This window comes from Galeopterus variegatus, unplaced genomic scaffold, assembly GCF_000696425.1.
Source record: "Galeopterus variegatus unplaced genomic scaffold, G_variegatus-3.0.2 Scaffold6, whole genome shotgun sequence".
NCBI classification, from domain to species: Eukaryota; Metazoa; Chordata; class Mammalia; order Dermoptera; family Cynocephalidae; genus Galeopterus; species Galeopterus variegatus.
In genome coordinates, this window is record NW_007726117.1 from 306,311 (window position 1) to 331,306 (window position 24,996).

Sequence of the window (24,996 nt, forward strand, 5' to 3'; positions counted from 1 at the left end):
ACCCTTGACTTGGTATTGTCAGCACCACACTCTCCAAAGTGAGCTAACCGACCATCCCTATATAGGGATGGTCGGTTAGCTCACTTTGGAGAGTGTGGTGCTGACAATACCAAGTCAAGGGGTAAGATCCCCTTGCTGGTCATCTTTTATTTTAAAAAAAAAAAAAAGCCCGGTAAAGGGATCTTACCCCTTGACTTGGTATTGTCAGCACCACACTCTCCCAAGTGAGCCATGGGCTGGCCCTCTGGTCATCTTCTTAAAAAAAAGAATACTGAAAAGGGAAGAGTAGACAATGGTAATGTGGGAGTGCTAGGCTGGGTAGTGGTACTTGTAAATGTTGGATAAGGTGGACAGAATAAGCCTCACTGAGAGGGTAAACATCTGAGTCATTTTTTATAGGTAATGGAGATCATCATGTGGATATATGAAGAAGGATCATCACAGGAAGAGGGAAGAGCTACTGCAGAAGGCCAAAGAACCACAGGACTATTGTCTGAATAACATCAAGAAGGCCAGTGTGGCTGGAACACATTCAGCAAAGAGAATAATGGTAAAAGATGTTGTTAGAAAGGTATAGGCCATTATAAGGCTTTTTACTGGATATAATCTGGAGGTAGAGCCAATAAAATTGCCTGACAGATTAGAGATAGAGTAAGAGAAAAAGAAGAACTAAGACTGATTCTAAGGTTTTAGGCCTTTACATTAAAGATGAAGTTGCCATGCACTAAGATGGGGAAGGCTCTAAGAGAAGCAGGTTTGGGAAGGGAGATTAGGTATCTGGTATTAGATATATCTATCAGACATTCAAGTGGAGATATCATATAGATAATTGGATATATGAGTTTGGAATTCAGAAAAGGGATGTGGCTATAGATATAAATCAGCATATAGATAGTATTTGAAGCCATGAAACCAGATGAGTTCCTCAAGGGAGTACGGATAGAGAAGAAAAGAGGTCCAGGGACTAAGATCTGGGACAACATAACATTAAGAAGTTGGGTAAAAGAGGAAGAATCAGCAAAGAAGATTGAGAAAGAATGACCAAACAGGCAGATGGAAAACCAGAGACCTCATCTGAATTGGTTCCATCTACTACTACTTCTTTAACCTTGTGAAAACTGCTTCATCTCTCCGTGCCTTGATTTTCCTTGTCTGTATAAAAAACATCACCAATTATCTCATGTAGTTGGGAGAATTAAATGAGACCAAGTACAGGAAAATGGTTAGCCCACTGAGTGTCAGAACTCTACAAGTGCTCGATAAATGGTAATTATTATTACTATGATTAACAATAAATCTTAGCCCTCTCTCCCAGGCTACTATAGTCATTTATTCTACCGCTTTACAGGAAATGAACTAGGAACTGGAAATTAAAGAGAAAATCAACAAAGGCATTAGTAACCTTCTGAAGTAAGACTGCAATCTACTACTTCAGCTTTAACCTGAGTATTCCTTTATCTGTAAAGAAGTTTTTATTAAAATGTCCATTTTTCCTTAAACATGTCCTGTAAGTCCTGCTTCCATCCCTTGCTCACATTGCTCTCTTTGCTTAACATACTCTCTCTTTCTATATCTACTTGCTAAAATCCTAGCACATTCTGTCAAGGCATACCATAAAAGCCAAGTTCTGCTTTGAAATCATTCATGACTGACCCTTAATATCATCTCCCCTTCCTTTAAATCTCTGCAGCTTTAATTAACTATCAGGGCACTCATTCCTTACTGTGGGCAACCAAGAGTTAATTATAAATGTATTAACCTTTCATTTTATTCTCTTAGGTTATCCTTTCTAATCATATAATATCCTTAGCAATATATTAATACATTAGTTTAATAATGAGAGTCTACAAAAACTATTTAAAAGAGATAATTTAACCACTGTTAATACAACAAGGCTGTTAGAATTCTCATTTGCTGTCATTCTAAGTTACTATCTAAATCAATACAAATAATGTTTTCTACATATCTGTTTTTACATTCCTCAGTCTTGTTATTCATGTTGGGAGTTAATTTCCAATCTGAAATAAATAATACACTCTGCTAAATCTCATCTTGTTACAATTTTTCAGTACAAGAAATCCAAGTTGTAAAGGCATTTCTATTCATCTTTTTCTATGTTCATAATCCTTAATTAGTTACAATCAGCAAATCTGTGTACTGAACAACTCACCCTATTATTATTCATCTAGAAAAAGAAAGCATCCTATTTTCAGCATGATATTGAAGTATTTACATGTTTGAGTTCACTTTCCTCTAATTTCCTGCTATTCCACACAATAGCTAGTCTGTTTATCTGTTTTATTATTGAATGAATAGTGGGAAAGAAGCAGAATCACTTAGTTGAAAATGCTTTTAGACTCCGTCAGACCAAGGTTTGAATCTTGGCTTCACGTGGTTCAAATCTAGTAAATTGTACGAGTAAAATTTTGATCAAGTTGCTTAATGTTCTGGTCCTGTTTCCTGATGTCTTAAAAGGTTATTAAAAGAATAAATGAAAAATTAGATACCATAAATAAAGCATGAAAACCGGATGCTAAAATAACATTGAACTTTTCTCTGTTATTAACAAAACCTATTTGTATTTGTAAAGCAATTTTCATTATTTATTGGAAGCCACTAATCTTCTAACTTAGGCCAAGATTCATAAGAGTCAATGCTGACTTTGATGCTGCTAAGCAATACTGCTATTTATAAAGCAAAACATTTTTATTGGTTTTACTAATACTGGATAGAGTACTTATTCTAGTAAGGTCTTTAGCATGAACAATAAGTGAGATAATGAATGATAAGAAAAGTAGAAAGTGATACACAAATGCTTATCATTATTATTATTGGTAGCGTACAATAGTATATATAGAGTACTTATTCTAGTAAGGTCTTTAGCATGAACAATAAGTGAGATAATGAATGATAAGGAAAGTAGAAAGTGATACACAAATGCTTATCATTATTATTATTGGTAGCGTACAATAGTATATAATTATGCAATAATTTTAAAGTCATAAATAATAGGACAAATATATTTGGAGACCAAAAAAAAGCAGCTTAACAAAAAGAGTAATGTTTAATAAATTACTTCTTTACCTGAATCACTTGCTGCAACAACAACTGTTCCACCGGGAGCAAAAGGATCATTGTGCTTCAACATTTCTACCTAAACAAATTACACAAAAACTATAACTGAAGAGGCAACATTTCATAGCTGAAACCTCACTGCCACTACAGAGAAAACATTTCTCGCAAACTCTAAATTAATTAAGAGATACAAATATTAGAAATAAACGTTTCCCCTTACTGATTTGCAATCTTACTAAATGGAAATGGTACACATTTTTTTCTAATCTTTAATTTTGAAATATAACATCCATTCAGAAAAGTACATGAAAGATACATATGGTTTAACAAATAAGTATCAAGTGAACACCTGTATAATTATCTCCCAGGAAACTGCCAATACCTCAGAAGTCTTCATGGTCCCCTTTCCAATCATGATCCAATCCCATCTCTCCTCTGTACAGATAACTATTATCCTGACTCTGGTGGCATTCATTTCTTTTTTCTTCATAATTTTGCCACTTGTATAGATGTACACTACTTTAACTTTTTATTTTCAAATAATTTAAACTTAGGGAAAAACTGTAAAGATAGGACAGATTTCCCATGCAGGCTTCACCCAGCTTCCTCTAATATTAATATCTCATATTATCATGGTACAACTATTAAAACTAAGAAATTCACACTGGTACAAAACTATAAACTATAGATTTTATTCAGATTTCACCAGTTTTTCCACTAATGTCCTTTTTCTATATCAGGATATCATGTTGCATTTAGGATGCATACTATTCTAACTCACATATTCTAGTACTTAGAAATTGTTACATTTCCATTTTCTAATTGTTGTCTAAAAATCATTCTAGCATTCTGCCCCACAGAGGAAACACACACACACACACAGCTCTCTGCTAAAAAGAGTCTGCTGCTTTCAATAATAGGGATCAAGTGGCAAGGGTGAGTGCCTAAAAAAGTGAGGACTTTACTAGAAGTCAAGAGATTCCTGATATTGAACTATCTTCTTACTTTATACTTCAGTTTTTAATCGTATTCAAACAAATTGTATACTTAGGCAGATAACTGAATTTTCTCTTGCTGGCACCAGGCTCTTTTTAAGGGGCCACCTTAAAAGTGTCTTGGTGTGAAAAGAGTTTTGAAATATTTATTTCCAACTTTATTTTTATTTTTATTGTCCTTTTTGAGACCGGCTGCACTGCACTCAGCCATTGAGCGCTGTGAGCGCACTGGTCATCCTTATACAGGAAAAGTGTCTTGGTGTGAAAAGAGTTTTGAAATATTTATTTCCAACTTTATTTTTATTTTTATTTTTATTGTCCTTTTTGAGACCGGCTGCACTGCACTCAGCCATTGAGCGCTGTGAGCGCACTGGTCATCCTTATACAGGATCCGACCGCCCTCTCCCGAGTGCGCCACGGGCTCGGCCCTTATTTCCAACTTTTGACTCATGATTATCAATGTCATATGTGTTACAGGCTCTATTCCTAATCATCAACAAGTTGGATATTGTAATTGAATGTCAAAGTATATTGTCAGAGCTCAATTCATAAATTTCCAAGTAAAACAAATGTAAATGAAGAGAAAGGTAATGCTACCTGGTACTTATATTCTTTCTTTATAAAAGAGGACCCATTAAAACTACTAGCAGAGGAAATAATTAATTGTAATGAAATTTTTAGAAATGAAAATGATAGTACTTATTTTAACTGACACCAGTGATATTATAAAACTAGAAAACTAGCTTAGATTATATCTGCTGAATGAATAAATAGCAATTTAAAAAGATTAAACTGGTCTAAATAGCAAGCTAACTTTCCATATTTCCTAATATGATAGTCAAAATACTGGTGTGAGAGATAGTCACTGACATAAGTCACCAACATTCATTGTTTCTTCTTTTGACTTTTGGAGAAGAAAAAACTAACAGGTCTTGTTTTTACAACAAAAGCTTACAGATTTGATTTGCTATCACAAAGAGAAAGAGAAAAGGCATGCCTATGTGTGTGTCACGTTTAGTTTCTATTCCTTCATCATACACTGTGCAACCATCCTGAGAGACCATGGGGATAGCAAGGGGAACAGGATAGTGTGCAGCCCATGAAGGGATAAGTGGCCACAAAACTCTCTTTATGTTATGCTCAGTTTATAATTAGGCAATTTAGCATGCAAAAATAGTTTTCATAACTAAAATTCAGGTAGTATAATTTTATAGAATTAATGTTCCAAAATCCCCCTAAAAGGTCATCCAATATATCATTGAAATTCTCTCTCTCCCACATCAGCCATCCACTCCCCTTTCTGACAGTATGACTTAGCACCTACATACATCAGCTACGGTAGCAGAAAATGGCAGGCTTTTGTTCTGGTTTTTTTTTTTTTAATTATGCCCCTCAGAGAGCAGAGACTGGCCTTGAAGGAGAAGGAAAGGCTTTTGGGGAGAGATTCGTATCTGGAGGCATAATCAGAGGCCTGTTTGAGAAGAAAGAAGATCGCAAAAAACGAAGGTTTTGTAGCTAGGAAGAATTAGGTTTAAATCCTAGACTATATCGGAGAAGACCTTAGATTTTGGTCAGACAGACCAGGATTTAAATACAGTTCTACTGTTTACTAACTTACTACCAACTTAATTTCTCTAAGCCTCGTTTACTTTATCTAAAAAATGAGGATAATAATGTAAGCCTTAACGATTATTGTGAAAATTAAATGAAGTAATACACAGAAAGAGCTTAGTACCATCCCTGGCACACAGAAGAAATCAGATAAACTGCAGCTATATGTATTGCCAATTTGGCTTTTTGTTTTATTTTTAATGGAGAAATTATGAGCTATCAGCAAGGGCAATATTTCTTTTGAAAACTGGGAAGAAAAAAAGAAAAAGTAAGTAGAACAAATGGTAGAAAAATCTCACCAGGGGAGAGGAACATGTTTACTTTTAAATTTGGAAGAGCTGATTTAGCTTTCTTGCTCTTTAAATGATAGGAGTGGAGAATGAGAGGTAAGAATAAGGTGAGAGGAGAAAAATTCAAGTTGCAGCCAATTTTAGAAGAATTTGGCAAATGGGCCCAAACTACAAACTAAGTGTTGTAGGAAAACAGAGTACCCGGTAGCCTGTGGAAATCACAAATATTCAGTTACAAAAGTATTTCTCCAGTTTTACATTAATGGAAAATACCAGTTGTTGGCCAAATAGCTTTTTACTGAACACAGTAAGGAAGTAAGGATTCTTTCATCAATGTACATTTCAAGAAACTCACTTAGGAAACTCATCCATTTTATTTAAGTTTTTAATCCTCCCACTTACTGACATATTACTGCTATTGCTGGCTGCACTGAAAGGGTCAGTACTTGAAGTGGCAAAAGGATCAGCAGAAGATTGTTTGAAGAAACAGTCAGATGCGAATGGATCTGAACCTTTGAAAGGATCACCACCAAATGGATCTAAGAAAATAAAGCACAAATATAAGAGTCTAAAAATCATTACACTAAGTTTCCTATCACCTGAAGGCATGATCATTGCCTTAATTAAAAGACATTTTAATTAATACATTTTAGATTCCTGCAGAATCTAAACTAGGTACTTTTTATTTTACAGATTCCTTTGTGATTTTGATAAAAAATACAGAGCCTTTCATCTAAGAAACTTAGTTTTAATTAGAGAGAATATCTTAAGAAGCCTGGCATTTAATAATTCTTTAAAATGTTTCCCTTTCCTTCATTCATACAAATAGGTTGTAATGTTAGGAAAACAAAATTACATTCTAAACCCTGTAGTAGTGTAGATCATTATGCTCATCTAACCTTTAGCTAATAAGAAGAAATCAAAGTAAATATTATTAAAAGCACAAAAGTATAAACACTAACATCATTTTTAAGAAAGTAAAGCTAACAGTTTATTAAGCAAATTTACAAGAACCTACCACGCTCTTTCTGAAAATGCCAAGTATATACAGCATCTTACTGGGCTTTAGATAAGTTTCAAAACTAAATAAAAAGGAAGTCCTCTTCCTATAACTACCCAACTTGTGACCTCTCATTCCTGAATACAACATAAGCTTATAATTAAGCAGAATTGAATTAAAGCTAAGACGGACCTCGATAACATACTAACCAATTTTCCCAAAAGGATCATCCTTGAAAGGATCACCTGTGATAAAATAAGCAGAAATCAAAATAACAATATTCACTGTCATGACACCATTAAAGGGTAACTTTAAAACAAAAGCAAACCAAAGTTTCTTAAAGCAAAGTTTGTTTCAATAACTACACCTCAAAGTAGATAAAATAATAAATGTCATCCATGATAGGAAATATTTAAAATAATAGAGTAAGGCAGAATTCAACACACCTCATACAAGAGGGAGATTTGATGTAAAGCCAACTATACTTACCAAAGCAAAGTTTGTTTCAATAACTACACCTCAAAGTAGATAAAATAATAAATGTCATCCATGTTAGGAAATATTTAAAATAATAGAGTAAGGCAGAATTCAACACACCTCATACAAGAGGGAGATTTGATGTAAAGCCAACTATACTTACCTTAATCACAAAGATTACAGATGGAGGGGAAAACAGGTATGACAGCAAAAATTTTACTAACAAAGTTTCTCTACTCTTCACAAGGTACTGGATAGGTATTACCATCACCACTTCAGAAATGAAGATACTGAGCTTCACTGAAGCAAAAGTAATTTTTATATAATTGAAGAGTCCAGAAATAAATCCTTACATTTATGGTCATTTGCTTTTTGACAAAAGCACCAAGAATACACAATGGGGAAAGGGCAGTCTTTTCAGTAAATGGTGTTGGAAAAAAATTGAATATGCATATGCAAAAAAATGAAGTTCAACCCCTGCTTCACACCATACACAAAAATTAACTTAAAAAGGATCAAAGATTTAAATGTAACAGCTAAACTATAAAACTCTTAGAAGAAAACACAGGAGTAAATCTTTGTAACTTTGGATTAGGTTATGGTTTCTTAGATATGACATCAAAAGCACAAGTGACAAAAGAAAAAACAAACTGTACTTCACCAAAATTTAAAATGTTTGTGCTTAATAGCACACCATCAAAAACTTGAAAAGGCAACACAGATTGCAAGAAAATATTTGCAAATCATATATTTGATAAAGGTAGTATATTCAGAATGTGTAAAGAATTCATAAGTCAACAACAAAAAGACGATCCAATTAAAAAACAGGCAAAATGATTTGAATAAACATTTCCCCAAAGATATACAAATGGCCAATAAGAACACAGAAAGATGCTCAATGACATTAGTCACATGGAAAATACAAATCAAATCCACAATGAGATACCACTTCATACACACTATGATGGCTATAAACAAAAGGACAGATAATAAGTGTTGATGAGGAGATGGAGAAATTGAAACCTACATACAATGCTGGTAGGAATGTAAAATGGTGTGGCCTCTTTGGAAAACAGTCTGACAACTCCTCAACTGATTAAACATAGAGTTACCAATTAAATGGGAGTTGCCATATGACCTGATATATACCAAGGAAAAATTAAAAAATATATCTGCAGGAAATCTTGTACACAAATGTTAATAACAGCATTATTCATAAGTGAAAATCAAATATCCATTAACCAATAAATAAGTAAAATGTGATCTATCCATCCAATGAAATATTATTTGTTAATAAAAGAAATATAAGTACTGAAACGTACTACAACATGAACGAACCTTGAAAATATTATGTTAAGTGAAAGAAAGAAGACATAAAAGAACACATACTGTATAAAAATTCCATGAATAGGCAAATCTAGACCAACAGAAAGTAAATTAGCAGTTGCCTAAGGCTGGGGGTTATAGGGATGGTGACTGCTATTGGGTATGGAGTATCTTTATGAGGTGAAAGAAAATGTTCTAAAAGTAAATTGTGGTGATGATTATAAAACACTGTGAATATACTAAAACCATTTAATTATGTACCTTAAATGTACAACATATATTTTTAACACTTTATATATCTCAATAAAACTGTTTTTTTTTTAAAAGAGATCTAATATCTGGGTTCATTTCTGCCACAACCCTAAGCAAGTTATTTTGTCTGTGTGCCTTAGTTTCCTCTCTTTAAAACTGGTATAAACTGACCTATCAGTTTCACAAGGTAATTTTGGAAATAAAATAAAACGCAAAGGAGCTATGACACAAGTGGTATTTCAGATAGTTCATAATGACATTAGATATTTTATCACTTATGTTTCTTCAATAAGACTGTAGGCACCTAAAAGAAGGGATTAGACTGCTGACTCTGCTACAGTTTTTACTGTTTTAAAAGTACAGTGTCGGCATTTTTAGTAAATAATTGCTGGTTTACTTAAGAGTATCCAATCTCCTCTCCTGGTCTATAACATCTCTTTTCTTTTATCCCTACTCTGAAAAAGAAACATATTCTTAATCGAGGGCTCCTAAGGTACAATCAAAGGCTTAGTCCCAGAATTTAGTTGACTGGGGGGGATAAATGCTAGCAAACATAAGCATATTTACTCACTCTCACTCTCACCTCTACTTTTGTTCTAACAAGTAGGCTCTCTAACCTGAAGCCCTAATTTTTATATGGCCTGTACATCAAAACATCTTTTTTGGTAAATGTATATATAAAAAAAAATACTTACTGCCAATAAAAGGATCTGATTGGAAAAAATCCAAGTTTGTGTCTGCAACTGGATCCGTCAGTGACCTTGATTCTACATTAAATGGATCTTCCTAAAAAAATTTTTTAATTAAAAAAATCTTTTTTAGAAACCAAAGTTTTAAAAGGTAAGATTTTAAAACAAAATGATACATTCGGGTCATACACATGCTTTGAAAAAAATCAACTATTTCTGAAGTCAAAGTACATTTAACACATTTTTCTCTTTCCTTAGCCTAAGACAGTATATAATCCATCTAGGGAAACCAATGATAAGAATATTTAAATATAAAATTATTTTTACCTCTTTTAAATGCTTGTCATTGTCAAACTCAGAACAAACTTTTTCATTCACAGCTGTAGTCACCACTTCATTTTCATCAGTCACACCAGAAGGCTGTATTTCAGGACTACTTCTTGCCTAAAAAATATTAATGCTAATGGACTAACAATATACTTTTCTACTTGGCAGAGGAAACTGACAAAGGATCATCAAAAATTATTTAAAAATAAAAAAAAGCAGAACATATTTATCAAATGATTTCTTCTTCTATAATTTTTTTTTAGGAAAATGTGTCACCAAGCATCAAAGTTACTCAAGCCGGAAACCTTGAGGACATCTTTAATCACTTCTCTTTCGGTCATGCCCCACCCTCACCCCTCCAAAAAAGACTCCAAGTCTTGCTCAGTCTACCTCTTACCTCTTTCGCAATTCCTTCCCTTCTTCTCCAACCTCACTGTCACTATCACTCATTTATAGTATCACTCATTTACACTATCATTCATTATCTCTGGGCCAGATTACTGTGGCAGTCTTCCAACTGCCCTCCTGCTTCCAATATGTGCCCTTTCAATCTATCCTCCTTATAGCAGCCAAAGTAATAGATCTAAAATGTGAATCTCATCATGACCCTTCTGGTTAGAAGTCCTTCAACAGCTCTCCATTGCTTTCTTGATTTAAATCAGTGGGTAAAAATGCTTAAAAAGTAGCAGGGGCTATCTCCATTTCATACCATCCTTATGTGTTTGAAGGAAAACCTAATAATCTGCCTTTTGTGCTTAAAAGAATATTGTATTATGTATCTATGACTGTACTGCCTAAATAAAATCAAGTCTGTTAATTTTATATCTTCAATACCTCTCAAACTTGTATTCTCATCATCCTTCCCTTTTACTACTTAAGTTTAGACTAAAACAACTTTCACAGAGACTATTCCAACAGTCTTTCAACATATCTCTATGTGTGCAGTCCTACTCTCTAATCCATTTTCCACATTTCTAAAAGGTAAATGTAATGTCACTTCTTGCTCAAAATTCTTCAAAGGCTACACACTGCACTAAGGTAAATCCCCCAATGCTTCAAGATGAATCCAAATTTCTTACACTCTGGCCCCTTCTGACCTAAAAGTGGTCATATTTACCCAGGTACACATCATAAACACCTATGGAATTTGTTTTTTAAATCTACATACTTGGTTCCATCCCAGAAACTGTAGTTCATCAAGTTTTCAGTAAAGTATATACATCTATATTTTGATAAAGTACCAGAGGTAATGCAGATGCTCACTAGAAGAGAGCCTCATTTCTTACCAATGCCCTCCCCACCATCACAAGACACCCTTCAAAACTACTCATGATTCTGTCCATTATGTTTTCTCTTACCTTATACCTATGCTAATATTGTTTTCTCCACCAGGAATGTACTACCTTCTTTGCTTAACTCCTCACTTGTCAAAGCTCACTTGCAAAGCTTTCCCTACAAAAATCTTCTGAGTCCCCTCCAAGCTGTCCTACCTAAATATCCTGTGCTTCCTTTATCATAGCCCTTTACCACAGTGTTACACTACTAAACTGTATGCTGCTTGAAGGAAGGGTTAAATTTTTGCCTCTATAGCTCTCACACATAATACAGCATTCTTGCACATAGCTGGTGTTCTCTAAATAATTGGCAAGTGAATGTCCTTAACATTATGTAATAAAGAATTACTTTAAAATTTATTTTTAAGTTTTATGTTTTAAAAACATACTCTACAAAAAATAAATCAGCTAAAATTACATTTTTATACTAGTTAAAACTGTTAGAATTGTTGGATCAAGACCTACTCTCTGCCTGTACAAAAGAAATCTCAATTGTCCTCAGATGAGGCAAGGCCACATATTTATGTTAGATACAATGCCAACAAAACTTTGAACTGTATCAATCTTTTTTTTTCTGAAGTTGATTATGAAGATTATGGAACTATTAGACTCACTGGAGATTCCTGGTGTATGGGTTCAGACTCTAGGTTGCTCTGGCTTTCAGTGGGCTCATTAAGGTTGGTTGTTTCACTGCTGCTGGTGCTGAGGCTACAATAATCTGCAGCGCCATTTACTAGAACACTTTGTGGACTACTGCACCAATTTAATTGATTATTATGATTTTCCATATCTTTCATTTCCATCAGTTTCATCTGCATCTGTCAACACAAAGTAGAAATATGAAACAGAATTTATTACTAGAAAGACATGTAATGTAAAAATATCTATACCCAGATTGATCAAGGATAAATCTGCTTTCTTCAAGGAAAATCTTCTGAGAATGCAGCATGACTTACAGGAAAGATTTCAGTAATCTCTCCCAAGAAGTTCTCCTCTTGAAATTACAGTATACATGAATTTGCTTTTGTACATCTTTTGAAATCTCCAAGACTTTTGATTCAAATATCTGCAAATTGGCAGTCATTTGGGATATAATTACAAAAAGAGGGCCAGGGTATTGGGGGAAAAAGTAGTAAAGAGTAAGAGGATTTTGTGATGAAGCTTTATGAGAGAGAAACTTTGGAACCATCCATAGTCCTATTGGGAAGAAGGGGAGTGAAGACAAAGGTAAAATGAGTCCTATCCTCTGGCACTACTTATTAATAGGTCAGAGCCCTAGAAAGTATTCCTTAAACCTAAGCTATGCTAAGCATGTTAAATAAAGGACATTCAAGGGTTTTTTGACTCTATTTTCCAAATGAATTTATTTTCCCAGAACAATAGGGGGACACAGAAGGCAGAATTCAATAAATTGTGATTATAAAAAAGGCAAAATGTTGTGAACAAGAGACAGGAGAAGAAAATGTTTATTTATACCAACATCTATAATAAAGAAAAACAAATTTACAAATATCTCAATTAAATTGAGGAGGCAGATTCAAAAAGTTTTTAGTGAAAAAGGAATAAGTAGTGAAATTTTAATGAACAATTTCCATTTTTTCATAAAATATATTTTTTAAAAATTACATTTGAATTCCTTTTATTACCATGTTGTGTTCTTTGATTTTAGCTAATGCAAAAATTACCTACTGTCCTTTCATAAACCAAAGCTCTCTTCCCTCAATTTAATTTTTCCCATAAGGTTTTTAAATTGCTCAAGATGGAATCTGTAATTTACCATAGGTTTTTTCAGGGTCGTATCTGGGGAAAGAACACTATATTGGATTAGGAGACAGACATAAATCTAGTTCTGTTACCTTCTACTACTTGGATGATCTTAGTCAAAGTAACCTCTTCAAGCTTCTGTTCCTTAATCCACAGATGGAGTAAGAACTACCACCACAAATGATTGTTATGTGGCTCAAAAGATATATTTGAAAGAACTCTTTAAAATGTAAAGGTCTATTTAAATGATGGGTAATGTATGTAAAAGTGCCTAGCACGCTGCATTTCCCACTATCATAGCAGTTAAGCTTTTCCAGCATCTTATTTGTCCTCTGTTCCTTTTCCATGGATTTGCTGCATTTTAAAAAAGTTAAAGACCTTGAGCTCTTTGAGGGTAGAAACCACAACTGTTGTTATAAACTTTGTATCTCCAACACAGAACACAATGATGCACATTGTAAGTGCTTAATATATATTCAGTGAATGGACATTAGCATTATGCTTATAAATTAAAATAGTAATCATCAATAAACATGTATATCTACATGCCAAACAGCACTGTATTTAGAATTTAAATAATCAAAAATAATACACACAGCATATGCACTGTGTATCCTAGAGCTATAGAACCATGGCTTATAAACTTTTATTTTTACTTTAACCAACAGAAAGAAACAGATTATACATTCTAACCCAGTATGTATATATACATATATATATATTTATTTATTTATGTCTATGTGTATATGTATACATAAACCTAAACACATACACATATATAATGTAAACATATTCATGCATATACATGAGGTGTGTATACACATATATAGTCATATACACACATGTACATGTACATACAAAGGTAAAGCAAGTTTCATGAAGTAATACTTATCCTTACTACATGTAATACACTGTGAAGTTTCCCATGCTTTATTTCATTTTTTAGAAAATTTTTGTTATCATAACCATTAAATTTTTGTTATCATAACCATTAAACAAATTTCATGACCCACTACAACCTTGCAGTCTAACATTTAGAACCTTAAACCTAAATAATGTTCATCATATAGATAAAGCAATAAGTGGAAATACCTGCATACCTAACAATTATATTTAGGACAGTTTGTTCTTTTTTCCTGAGACAACCAATAGAATCTTAACCAAAATGAGGCTTTCCTGTGTCTAGCTCACAAACATTATTTTATTTTCTCAATGATGATTTATAATATACATAGCCCTTTCTACTTTACTCATTTATGTTCCTTCCTTTGAAAGAAGTTCCCTTTCAAAAAAGTCAAAGAAGGGCCGGCCCGGTGGCGCACTGCTACAGTGCGCCGCTTGGGAGCGCGGTGGCGCTCCCGCCGAGGGTTCGGATCCCACATGCAGACCGGTTCCCGCTCACTGGCTGAGCGAGGTGCAGGCGTAGCACCAAGGGTTGCGATCCCGTTGCCGGTCCCGGTCCGGTACGGGCACGACACTGAGGGTTGCAATCCGTTGCCGGACACGAAAAAAGACAAAAAGGAAAAAAAAAAAAGTCAAAGAAAAGAAAATGAAAAGACAAGCCACAGATTGGGAGAAATTATTTCCAAATCATACCTGATAAAGGACTTATACCCAGAATATATATAAAAAATTCTTAACCCTTATATACTGCTGATGGAAATGTAAAATGGTACATGCTCTTTGGAAAACAGTTTGATAATTTAAAGTTAAAAACAAAGTTGAACTTCTGGTCAATATGGCAGAAGAGATGGTCCCCAGCATCACTCTGCCACAAATCAACCAATTTACAACTATTAAAGAGCAACAACAGCCAAGCTGGGGCTACTAGAGCTCAGGGGAAGAGAAGAAGAGACCTACAGAGTGCATGAAAGCAGGAGAAGCCACAACGAGAGAAAGAAAGGATCACTCCTACCATTTCAAATCCCAACCATTTCAAATCCCAGCTGCTTCCAAGCTGGAGCTGGTGAGCACATGGAGCAAGAGCTGGAAAAAGCCTCAGCTCTGCCCTTCTTATGAAGTTGCTTGGATGCGGCAGGGGAGAAGAGGGCCTTGGTGTCCCTCAGGCCAGCAAGACCACTAACAGGGTTCCCGTGGACCCATATACAAGTGAAGAGCCAAAACAACTGAAAAAAGGAGCCACTCAGAGTCCAGTGAGTCATTGCAAGGGACCGGCACACAGCCCGTCCCATGCAAAGTGTTTGGAGTGCAGGCGGTGGGGGAGACGGGCCACTGGGGGAACATTGGGGCACATCAGGAACAGCTGATCTGTCCCCCAATCAGTGCACTACCACTCAGTGGAGACTGCAGGAATACAGATCTGCAGGGGGTACAGTTTGCTGAAAAGACTCAGGCCCAGACAAGAGTTTCCACACAACCCAGGTGTACTGAAACTCAAAAGACCCAGAAGTCAACAATTAAACCTGAGCTGCACAAAAAGCCTTCCCCAGGGTAGCAGCAGCAAAACAGCAATTTAGCTCAACTACAGTGCTCAAGTGCTGGTCCTCACAGGAAGTTCCCCCGTTTTAGAAGTAAGGACAACAAATCAGTTCCAGTGCAGAGTTTAAATGGTGGGAAGAGCAAATAATCCAACACAGAACTGAAAGAAAAAACAAAATACCCACAGATCAGAGACAAAGCTTTATATTAACTAGTAAAGGTCTAACACCACCAAAGAACATCTGTAAAACCTAGAAGAACCAGAAGCCCCCTGGGATCCCAAGCAGGGAGCAGGGAGTGCTGGGGGCCTCAGCCATGCCTCTCAACATCCGAAACCAATCCAGGGACGATCACCAAGCAGCCTCAGGAAGTGCCTCAGCCTCCAGAGCCTAGGCGATGGGAGGCCAAGGGGCTTCAGCCACAACCCCCTGACATCTGCATCCAGTCCAGCAACAATGAAGCCACTGCTGGAAGCCCCCTTGTCTCCAGTGCAGGAATGAGGGGGGTGCCACCAACTTCAACCAAGCCCTTCTCTTCCTCTTTTTCCCAGCCTACTTCCTTTCCCCTTCTCCTCTCCCCGCCTCCCCAACTGCTCTACAACAACATCTTAGAATGTAAAAATTAGTATTAATAAAGAAAAATAAATAAAATAAAATGCAGCATTAATGTGTTAAGATCAAAGCTATGTATCCATCATTAGTCTTTAAATTAGAAGTCTGAAAGGAGGTTACAGTTTGAAAATAATTGGAGTCAACTTGTTCTTATGGCTATTTCACTTCCTTTGAAGTTGAAAATAGAGTGCAAAAAGATCATCCAGGGCTGGCCCGTGGCTCACTTGGGAGAGTGTGGTGCGGATAACAGCAAGGCCAAGGGTTCGAATCCCTATATAGGATGGCCGGTTAGCTCACTTGGGAGAGTGTGGTGCTGACAACACCAAGTCAAGGGTTAAGATCCCCTTACCAGTCATCTTAAAAAAAAAAAAAAGTCATCCAAAAAAGAAAAAAAAGTTAAACCTAACTTTACAATATGAGCAATAAGTCATATGCCCACCCAAAGACTTATCTGTGAATGTTCATAGCAGCATTATTCATAATGGCCAAAAAGTAAGAAGAATCCAAATGTCCATTAACCAGAGAATATATAAATAAAATACTTTCTAAACATACAATGGAATACTATTCAGCAATAAAATGGAACATAATATTAATATATGCTATTACACAGATGAAACTCAAAAACATTATGCCAAGTGAAAGAAATCACATAGAAAAGATCACATATTATTTCACCTATATGAAATATCCAAAAAAGGCAAATCTATAGAGGTAGAAAGTAGGTTATTAGTTATCTGAAATTAGGACTGCGGACTGACTAAAACTAGGCATGAGAGAGCTTTTTTTTTTTTTTCCCTTTTGGTAGCTGGCCAGCCAAAAGGGGATCTGAATCCTTGACCTTGGTATTGTCAGCACCATGCACTAACCAACTGAGCTAACCAGCAAGCCCTGGCATGAGGGTTCTTTTGACAGTGATGGAAATGTTCTAAAACTGGATTGTGATATTTGCATACCTCTAAATTTACTGAAAATCATTGAATTGTACCTTTAAAACCTGTGAATTTTATGGTATACAAATTCTACCTGAATAAAATAGTTTTTTTAAAAACTCAAGACTATTTTAAAGAATATCCATTCATTTGGTAGCATTCCCACTAGGATAACTCTTTCTTTTGGGTAACCTATTTATTGAGCACCTACAATGGGACAAGAACTACACTAAATGATAGAGAATTTAAAAATGTCTAAGTTCCGGACCAGCCCGTGGCTCACTCGGGAGAGTGTGGTGCTGATAACACCAAGGCCCCGGGTTCGGATCCCATATAAGGATGGCTGGTTCGCTCATTGGCTGAGTGTGGTGCTGACCACACCAATTCAAGGGTTAAGATCCCCTTACCGGTCATCTTTTAAAAAAAATAAAAATAAAAATGTCTAAGTTCCTAGACCGAAAGGTCAGGCTGCTAAGGGAGATAGACATACAAACAAATATACAGGGAAAAGTCTTATTATTGGTATAGTAGAAGTACAAAGCCCAACAAAGGCAGGGCTCAGAAAATGCCATAAGGAAATAAGAACTTAAGCTATGTCTTGCAAGATGATTGAGTAGTTACTTACCTGCCAGATACGAGGGAGAAAGGAAGCATAAAGAGAAGTACTTCATTATATATAATAATTACCGAGAACAACAGACTGGGTTTTAGAAGACCTGGATTTTAGACTATGTCTCTTTTAAAGGCTTTGTAAACATCTTTTAAAAAAAATAAAAATAAAAATGTCTAAGTTCCTAGACCGAAAGGTCAGGCTGCTAAAGGGGATAGACATACAAACAAATATACAGGGAAAAGTCTTATTATTGGTATAGTAGAAGTACAAAGCCCAACAAAGGCAGGGCTCAGAAAATGACATAAGGAAATAAGAACTTAAGCTATGTCTTGCAAGATGATTGAGTAGTTACTTACCTGCCAGATACGAGGGAGAAAGGAAGCATAAAGAGAAGCACTTCATTATATATAATAATTACCGAGAACAACAGACTGGGTTTTAGAAGACCTGGATTTTAGACTATGTCTCTTTTAAAGGCTTTGTAACCGTGGGCAAGTTACTTAATCTTTCTTGGCTTCAGTTTGTTCAAATTCAAAATGAAAGAAACAGACTATATAATCTCTCTGCTCCTATCTAACCATCTTACTACTGTTCAATAAAACATTACTCTCCATGTAGGGAAGCTTAGAAATAAAAAAGCAAAGGGTCTATACATGGGGCCACTCAAAACACTGCACATTTATCTATAGATGAAACGATTTCCTAACTAAAGAAAATAAAGGTTCCCAAATGAGCAGAATTGACTTCAAAATTAGAATCACAAAAGACACTAAGTTATTATTTATAAAAATAAGCAACATTTACTGAGCACTTATATACCAAACACTAGGTAAAATGTTTCCTAGGTTAGCCTCATTTAATCCTCTCAGTAGCTCTAAGAGGTAAAGGTACTACTGTTAATTCTCCAATTTTAGAGATAAAGAATCTGATATTAAGGTGATTCTGCTAACAAGTGGCAGAGCTGCCACTTAAACCTAGACTATCAGGCTACAAAGCAAACACTCTTAACCACTATTTCAATGATAATCATTAGGTGTACAAGATGTATGACAGTTTTAACATATAACAGGTGATAAGAAGTGAATAAGAAACTAGGCAGGGGAGAAGCAGTGGCAGTTAAGAAAGCATTATTGACTAAAAGGATATATGAGGGTCCATTTGAGCATATTTCTTGCTTCGCAAAGACTTACTGAACTGATTTCCTGTTGTGAATCTTGCAGGTGCTGCTGAAGAGGTTCCAACTGAGCCTTCCCTGACTCCACACTGTCCTCCAGTTCTGCCGTTTCTTGCTGTAGGCGGCTCAGCTCTTCCCTAGCTTTGGACAGTTCTTCTTCGTAAGTGGAGATCTGTGATTCTTGACTAGTTAATTCAGCTTTCAGAGAAGAGATCTGTAATATGGAGGTGAATGAGAAGTGAGATTTAAAAAAAAGAGATGTCATCAAAATGTTCTATAATGCAATAATTTGTTCAGTTTGCTATTTTGGTATTTTTCAATGTATGTTTTTGGTAAAGAATGATAAATGAGGGAAGGACAGAGGAAATTTGAAAGAATGGATACCATACTTCCAACCAAAATTTGGAAAAACAGTACATTATGTGTCCTTCTATTTCCACCAAATAAGGCTATAATTTCTGGTTGAACCTTGCTCCATCTCTCTTATGTGCCCAACTGGTGACTAGATTGCCACCTAACAACAACAAAAAGTAGAGAATGTTTTCATCTTAAACCAGGGAAAGCAACTAAGGTACAGATGCAGGCAACAGTAAACAGCCAGACTTTACCAGCTGAGCCTCCTCAGCACATTTCTTCCTGACTTCCTTGAGTTGCTCCTCCAGCTGGGCTTTCTGCTCATCCAGTTCATCAAGGAGTTCCTGTACTTGCTGTTTCTGGGCCTGTAGTTTTTGCAGATTAGTATTCTCCCTTTGAACTTCATCTTGAAGATCCTGAAATACAAGAAAATTAACATATTTATTCTCTGGGAACAGGAGAAGGTTAAGTCAACAATTTTTAAGTCTATCCTAAGGGAAAATAAAGTCTTGTTTTATTAAGCATATTGTGTTGGTGGACTAGAGTACTCAGCTTTAAATAAAATCTTTGCTTGAGGACCTCTTCCCTGGACTCCAGATGTAGATATCCAATTTGTTTACTCAAATCTGTCCTTGGTCTGATGGGTTTCCCTAACATACTGAAAATAGAACTCCTGGTATTTCTCCCTAAATCTGCTTTAACCTCAATCTTTCCCCTCTCATTTTCTCTGGTCAAAAAACAAGGCATCTTCTTTGATTTTTCTCCTTTCACATCTCATTTCCAATCTGTTAGCAAATACTGTTGCTACCTCCTTCAAAGTATATTCAGAAACTGACCACTTTTTCTTTCAACTCTGGTCCAAGTCACTCTTACCTCTCTTAGATTGCTGCCTTCTAACTGGTTTCCATGCTTCCACTCATGCTACCTCTTTCAGGGTATTTTCAGCACAGCGGCTACTGTTAAAAACCTATGTCAGTTCATGTCACTCCACTACTCAAAATCCTGCACTGACACCCCATCTCACTAACTGTAAAAACCAAAGTCTTTATAATGGCCCTATATGATCCCATCTCCCAACTTCATTTTCCACTGCCCTTTCCCTTGCTCAATCTATTTCAGCCATACTGACCTCATTGATGCTCCTCAAACAGACAAGTACCCGTCTCAGCACCCTTCACTGATTATCTCCTCTTCCTAGAAAGTTCTTATCCCAGGTATCCCTATGGCTCAGTCCTTCATTTCTTTCAAGTCCGCTCAGCTGTTAACTTCTCAGTGAGGTGTTCCTGACCACATTTCCTCCCACCCCTAATTCTCCCTCAAATATAGCATATAATTTTATTTTCTATAGTAGCTCTATTGAGATAACTCACATATCATACAATTCGCCATTTAAAATGTACAATTCAATGTTTTTTAACATAGTTAGAGTTGTATAATCACAACAAGCCATTTTAGAACATCTTCATTAACCCAAAAAAAACCTCTGTACCCATTAACAAGTCACTTCCCACTTTCCTCCAGACTCCCTGTCCCCTGCCCTATGCAACCTCCAATCTACTTTTTATATCTATTGATTTGTCTATTCTGGACACTTTACATAAATAAAATCATACAGCATGTGTTTTTTTGTGATGGGCTTCATTCACTTAACATAATGTTTTCAAGATTGGCATGTTGGCATATAATCATTTCAAGCAGCTTTATTGATAGTTTACATACCATAAAATTTGCCCATTGTAAATATACACTTCAGTAAGTTTAGTAAATTCATACACTTGTGCAACCATCATAATTGTTTTAGAACACTTCCATCATCCAAAAAGTTCCCTCATATTCTTTTGCAGTCAACCCCCGTCCATCTCAAGCCCCAGGCAACCAACCACTGCGTTCTGTTGATACAGTTTTTCCTTCTGCAAAAATTTCACATAAATGGAATTATGTAGCCTATTTTATCTGGCTTCTTATACCTAGTATAACATTTTGGAGATTCATCTGTGTTGCTGTATGTATAAGTAGTTTATTCCTTTTGTTCCTTTTTATTGCTGAGTAGCATTCCATTTTATGAATATACCAGTTGATAGATATTTATATTATTCCCAGTTTTTGGTTATAAAGTGTTTGTGAATAATACAGTACATAATTTATCTTGTTTATGGTCTATTTCTGTCCACTAGAAATTCATCAGACCAGAGATATTTTAAGTCTTCACTCCTATATTCCAAGTTTCCAGTACACAGAAAGTACTCCATAAGTATTTAGTGAATGATGAGTATCATAAAGATGTTGATTCTCTCCTAATTAATCTACATTCCAATAAAAATCCTAACAGGGTTTTTCAAGGAACGTGACAAGCTGAATCTAAAATATATGTGGAAGGGTAGTGAGAAAAAGAATATCATAGAATGTAAGAGGACTTAACCTACTAGATATCATGAATTATTGAGAAGCTAAAATAATTAAGATAGTTTGGTACCAATGCAAGGATAAACAATGAGATCAAAGGAACAGAAAAGAGAATTTAGAAACAAATCTAGGCATATATAGAAGAAATGATTATGACATTAAAATTGACTGGGGGAAAAGAGAACTGTTCAGTAAATGATGCTGGGCATACCCATATGGCAAAAAAATTTAAAGTAAATTCTGAAATCATACCAAGCAGAAAAATTAATCCCTGGTATATTATGAACTTTAATGTGAAAGACAAAACTTTAAAATGTATAGAAGAAAATATAAATCTCAGTGTTGGAAGAGATTTCTTAAAACAGAAAAAGGTGAGCCATTTGAAGATGCTATATTTATTTATTCACTTATGGGCCAGACTTCATGCTTAGTAATAAAGGATATAGATATTTTTCTTAAATTGCAAGGGAGACCTTGAGAGATAGATAAAAGTAGTACCATCATCATTACCACGATGAAACTCAGCAACCAAGATGGCTTATGTATCTTTTGATAGTTGGGGCTCCTCATCTGAACCACAGGAAATCATTTGAGTGACTATTTTCCCAATTCTCCCAAGAATAGTACATTACTAGTACCACTACAGACACATGGGAGAGAAGTTAATTGAGTACATATAAAAAATTTCTTACAGAATTAGGGCTTCTCTCCAGGAACCAAAGGTAAGAAAGCAGAAAGGATTAATAATTCTAAGGTATGTATCAGCAGAAGGTGGGCAGAGATTGCAAAGAGGGTGAAGTAAAACTATGAACACAAATTTCTAAAAATAAGATCTTTTTAGTTACATGCTATTCAAAGTTCCCGATAAGCATTTATTAGAATAAGAATCTAAGAATAGGGAAAAAAAACTTAGAAGGTTTCTGAATTACATTATGTATGGATTACATGAGGCAGCACCATCATCATAACAACAAACACTTCAAATGGTGCTTACAATGTGCTAGGTACTGTTCTAGGTTCTTTACATGTTTTAACTAATTTATAATCTGTATGATAGATCCATGAGGCAGGTATTATTATTCATGTTTTACACAGTAGAAAACTGAAGCACGGATGGGCAACTAACCTTGCCCAAAGTTATAGTTAGCAAGAGATGAATTCAAATTAAGTTATGACTCCAGAGTCTGAGCTCATAACTTCTATGCTGTACACTGTAAATGAAATGTCTCACACATCTGTGCCACTTTTTCAAATATACATAGATGATTCTGTGATTAAACAGAACATTGAACAATGCTTTTAATAACTGCTTTTTGTCATATTTTCTCAACCAATTGATTAGTCTAAAAATACTATCATGCTGCTTTCTTTAAAAAATTCCTTTAAAAATGCCAACACAATAGATAATTATGAAAGACTCTTCCAGAGTGCTAAGATTCCATGAGTCTATGTAATCATAGTTTCAAAATGGTTAGCTCCTATAGTACTTTTTCAATTTACCAGCATGTCTAAAAAATTTTTTTAGAATGCCTAAATTTTTAACCTTGCCTACACTGTTAACTGATCCATACTCAAATATGGAGATAAAGCTTTAGATACACACATGGCACTGGCTCTTAATAAACCCATGCTGAATGTATAAAATGACTTCAATCTCTTGTCTTACCCAGTCCAATAACTTCACATTCATCTTTGACTTTCTCTGTTTGTACATGTCCTATAGATTCTACCTTAAAATCTCTCTTTAAGCTGTTCACCAAGTTATTCTAGCTTTCAATGTCTCTCTCTTGATTTATAGCTGGTTTTTCTGCCTTTGTTTCTTTCTATTGCAAATCTCCAACTTTCTTAAAAAACAACTCTTTACAGAGATTTCTTTAATCACTGTTATTTTTTAAATGTGTGATAGTTCCCTCTTATCTATAGGTTAAAGTAAAACTTGCTGCAAGACACGTAAGAACCTTCAAATCTGGGCCCTAAATTATCCTTCCTCTTCTACCTTCTTTTCCTCATAATCACCTGTGAACCAACAGAAGACCCTCTCAGAAGACCTTCTTCTTTCCCCAATAAATAATATACTTCTATGTCCCTGTACCATTTCCTCTGTCTTAAATGTCCTTCCACACAATCACTATCTGGAAACCCAATATTCATCCTTCAAAGTCCAGCCAAATTTTATCTCCTAGTTTTGTGCTGTTATGGATTCAAGTGATATATAATATACATTAAGGTACATAATATAAAATTATATATCTAATATATGTTATATATAAAATATCTGCTTTTTTTAAACTGTGAGGGTATATTATAAAATCAACAATAATATGCAAACAGTTGTGCCCGTATGTTTGGAGTTAATACAGGTATGCTGTTATTAACAAATATATTCAGCATTTACCTACCATCGGAGTCATTTCCTAATTGAATTGCATAATTACTAGACCAGAATTCATATGCTACCACATACTGATCTACTGCCTCTTTTTACAGTGCCATCACCTTTCATGTTACTCATGATTTTGAACACAGGAGGCATTTTTAATGGACCAAATTTTCAAAAACATTTGTTTTTGGATTTCTTTTTAATTTCTGTGCACTGTGTTGAATGTACTTTATTTGCAACCGTTCTGGACATCAGTTTAATAATTCAGGCACTGAATTTTATTGCTTTCTAATTGTGCCTTTCTGTTGCTGAATTAAGAAAAGCAAGATATAAAAATGATATGTTAATTTTATCTTAAATTACACATAATCAGGGAAATATTTTAAAAATACACATCTAGCTAATAGGTATAGAAATAAACCACCCTTCATTGTATATTGACAAAATAAAAAATTAAAAAAAAAATAATAAAATAAAATAAAATAAAAATAAAAAAAAAAAAAAAAAAAAGATTACACCACCCTTAATTCTTTAGCCTTCATTTAGAAAGAAATGTGGAATGGGCTAAACTTTCTCACTAATTTATTGGAAAGCTAAATGGATAAATATTTCCATTTTTGTAGGTATTTTTCTGTGAACTGTAAGTTATAAGAACAAGCTATATTTTTTGTACATTGTCTTGACTGTTTATACTGCAAGTCAGTATTTCCAATGAATGAAAATATACCTGATATTTATGGATGGGACAATGCACATGCTTCATATACAAAGAAATTATTTTTCTAAATTATTTGGAAAGGATTAGATTTAGCAGTTAGCTTTTAATACCCATTTATTAGCTACTTAATGTTAATGATAAAATCTAAAAATAAGTATCAGTATTTTAGATCCTATTATTTTTTCAACTTATTATTTTCAAAGTGGAAAATTTGAGTATAGTATTAAACTAT

At 34.9% G+C, this 24,996-nt stretch overlaps 1 protein-coding gene across 2 annotated transcripts in view; it reads right to left on the reverse strand.

Annotated features, from left to right (window-relative positions):
- Positions 1 to 24,996, reverse strand: part of EPS15 (epidermal growth factor receptor pathway substrate 15) — a 133,401-nt gene that overhangs the window by 27,474 nt on the left and 80,931 nt on the right. For both annotated transcript variants that reach the window (XM_008576173.1, XM_008576238.1), the window contains exons 14-21: positions 19,518 to 19,679; positions 18,926 to 19,123; positions 11,991 to 12,194; positions 10,043 to 10,159; positions 9,722 to 9,812; positions 7,181 to 7,216; positions 6,374 to 6,510; positions 3,085 to 3,154 (exon numbers count right to left, since the gene is read on the reverse strand). In XM_008576173.1, the coding sequence (XP_008574395.1) occupies positions 3,085 to 3,154; positions 6,374 to 6,510; positions 7,181 to 7,216; positions 9,722 to 9,812; positions 10,043 to 10,159; positions 11,991 to 12,194; positions 18,926 to 19,123; positions 19,518 to 19,679 (1,015 nt within the window). The remainder of the gene's footprint in view (positions 1 to 3,084; positions 3,155 to 6,373; positions 6,511 to 7,180; positions 7,217 to 9,721; positions 9,813 to 10,042; positions 10,160 to 11,990; positions 12,195 to 18,925; positions 19,124 to 19,517; positions 19,680 to 24,996) is intronic.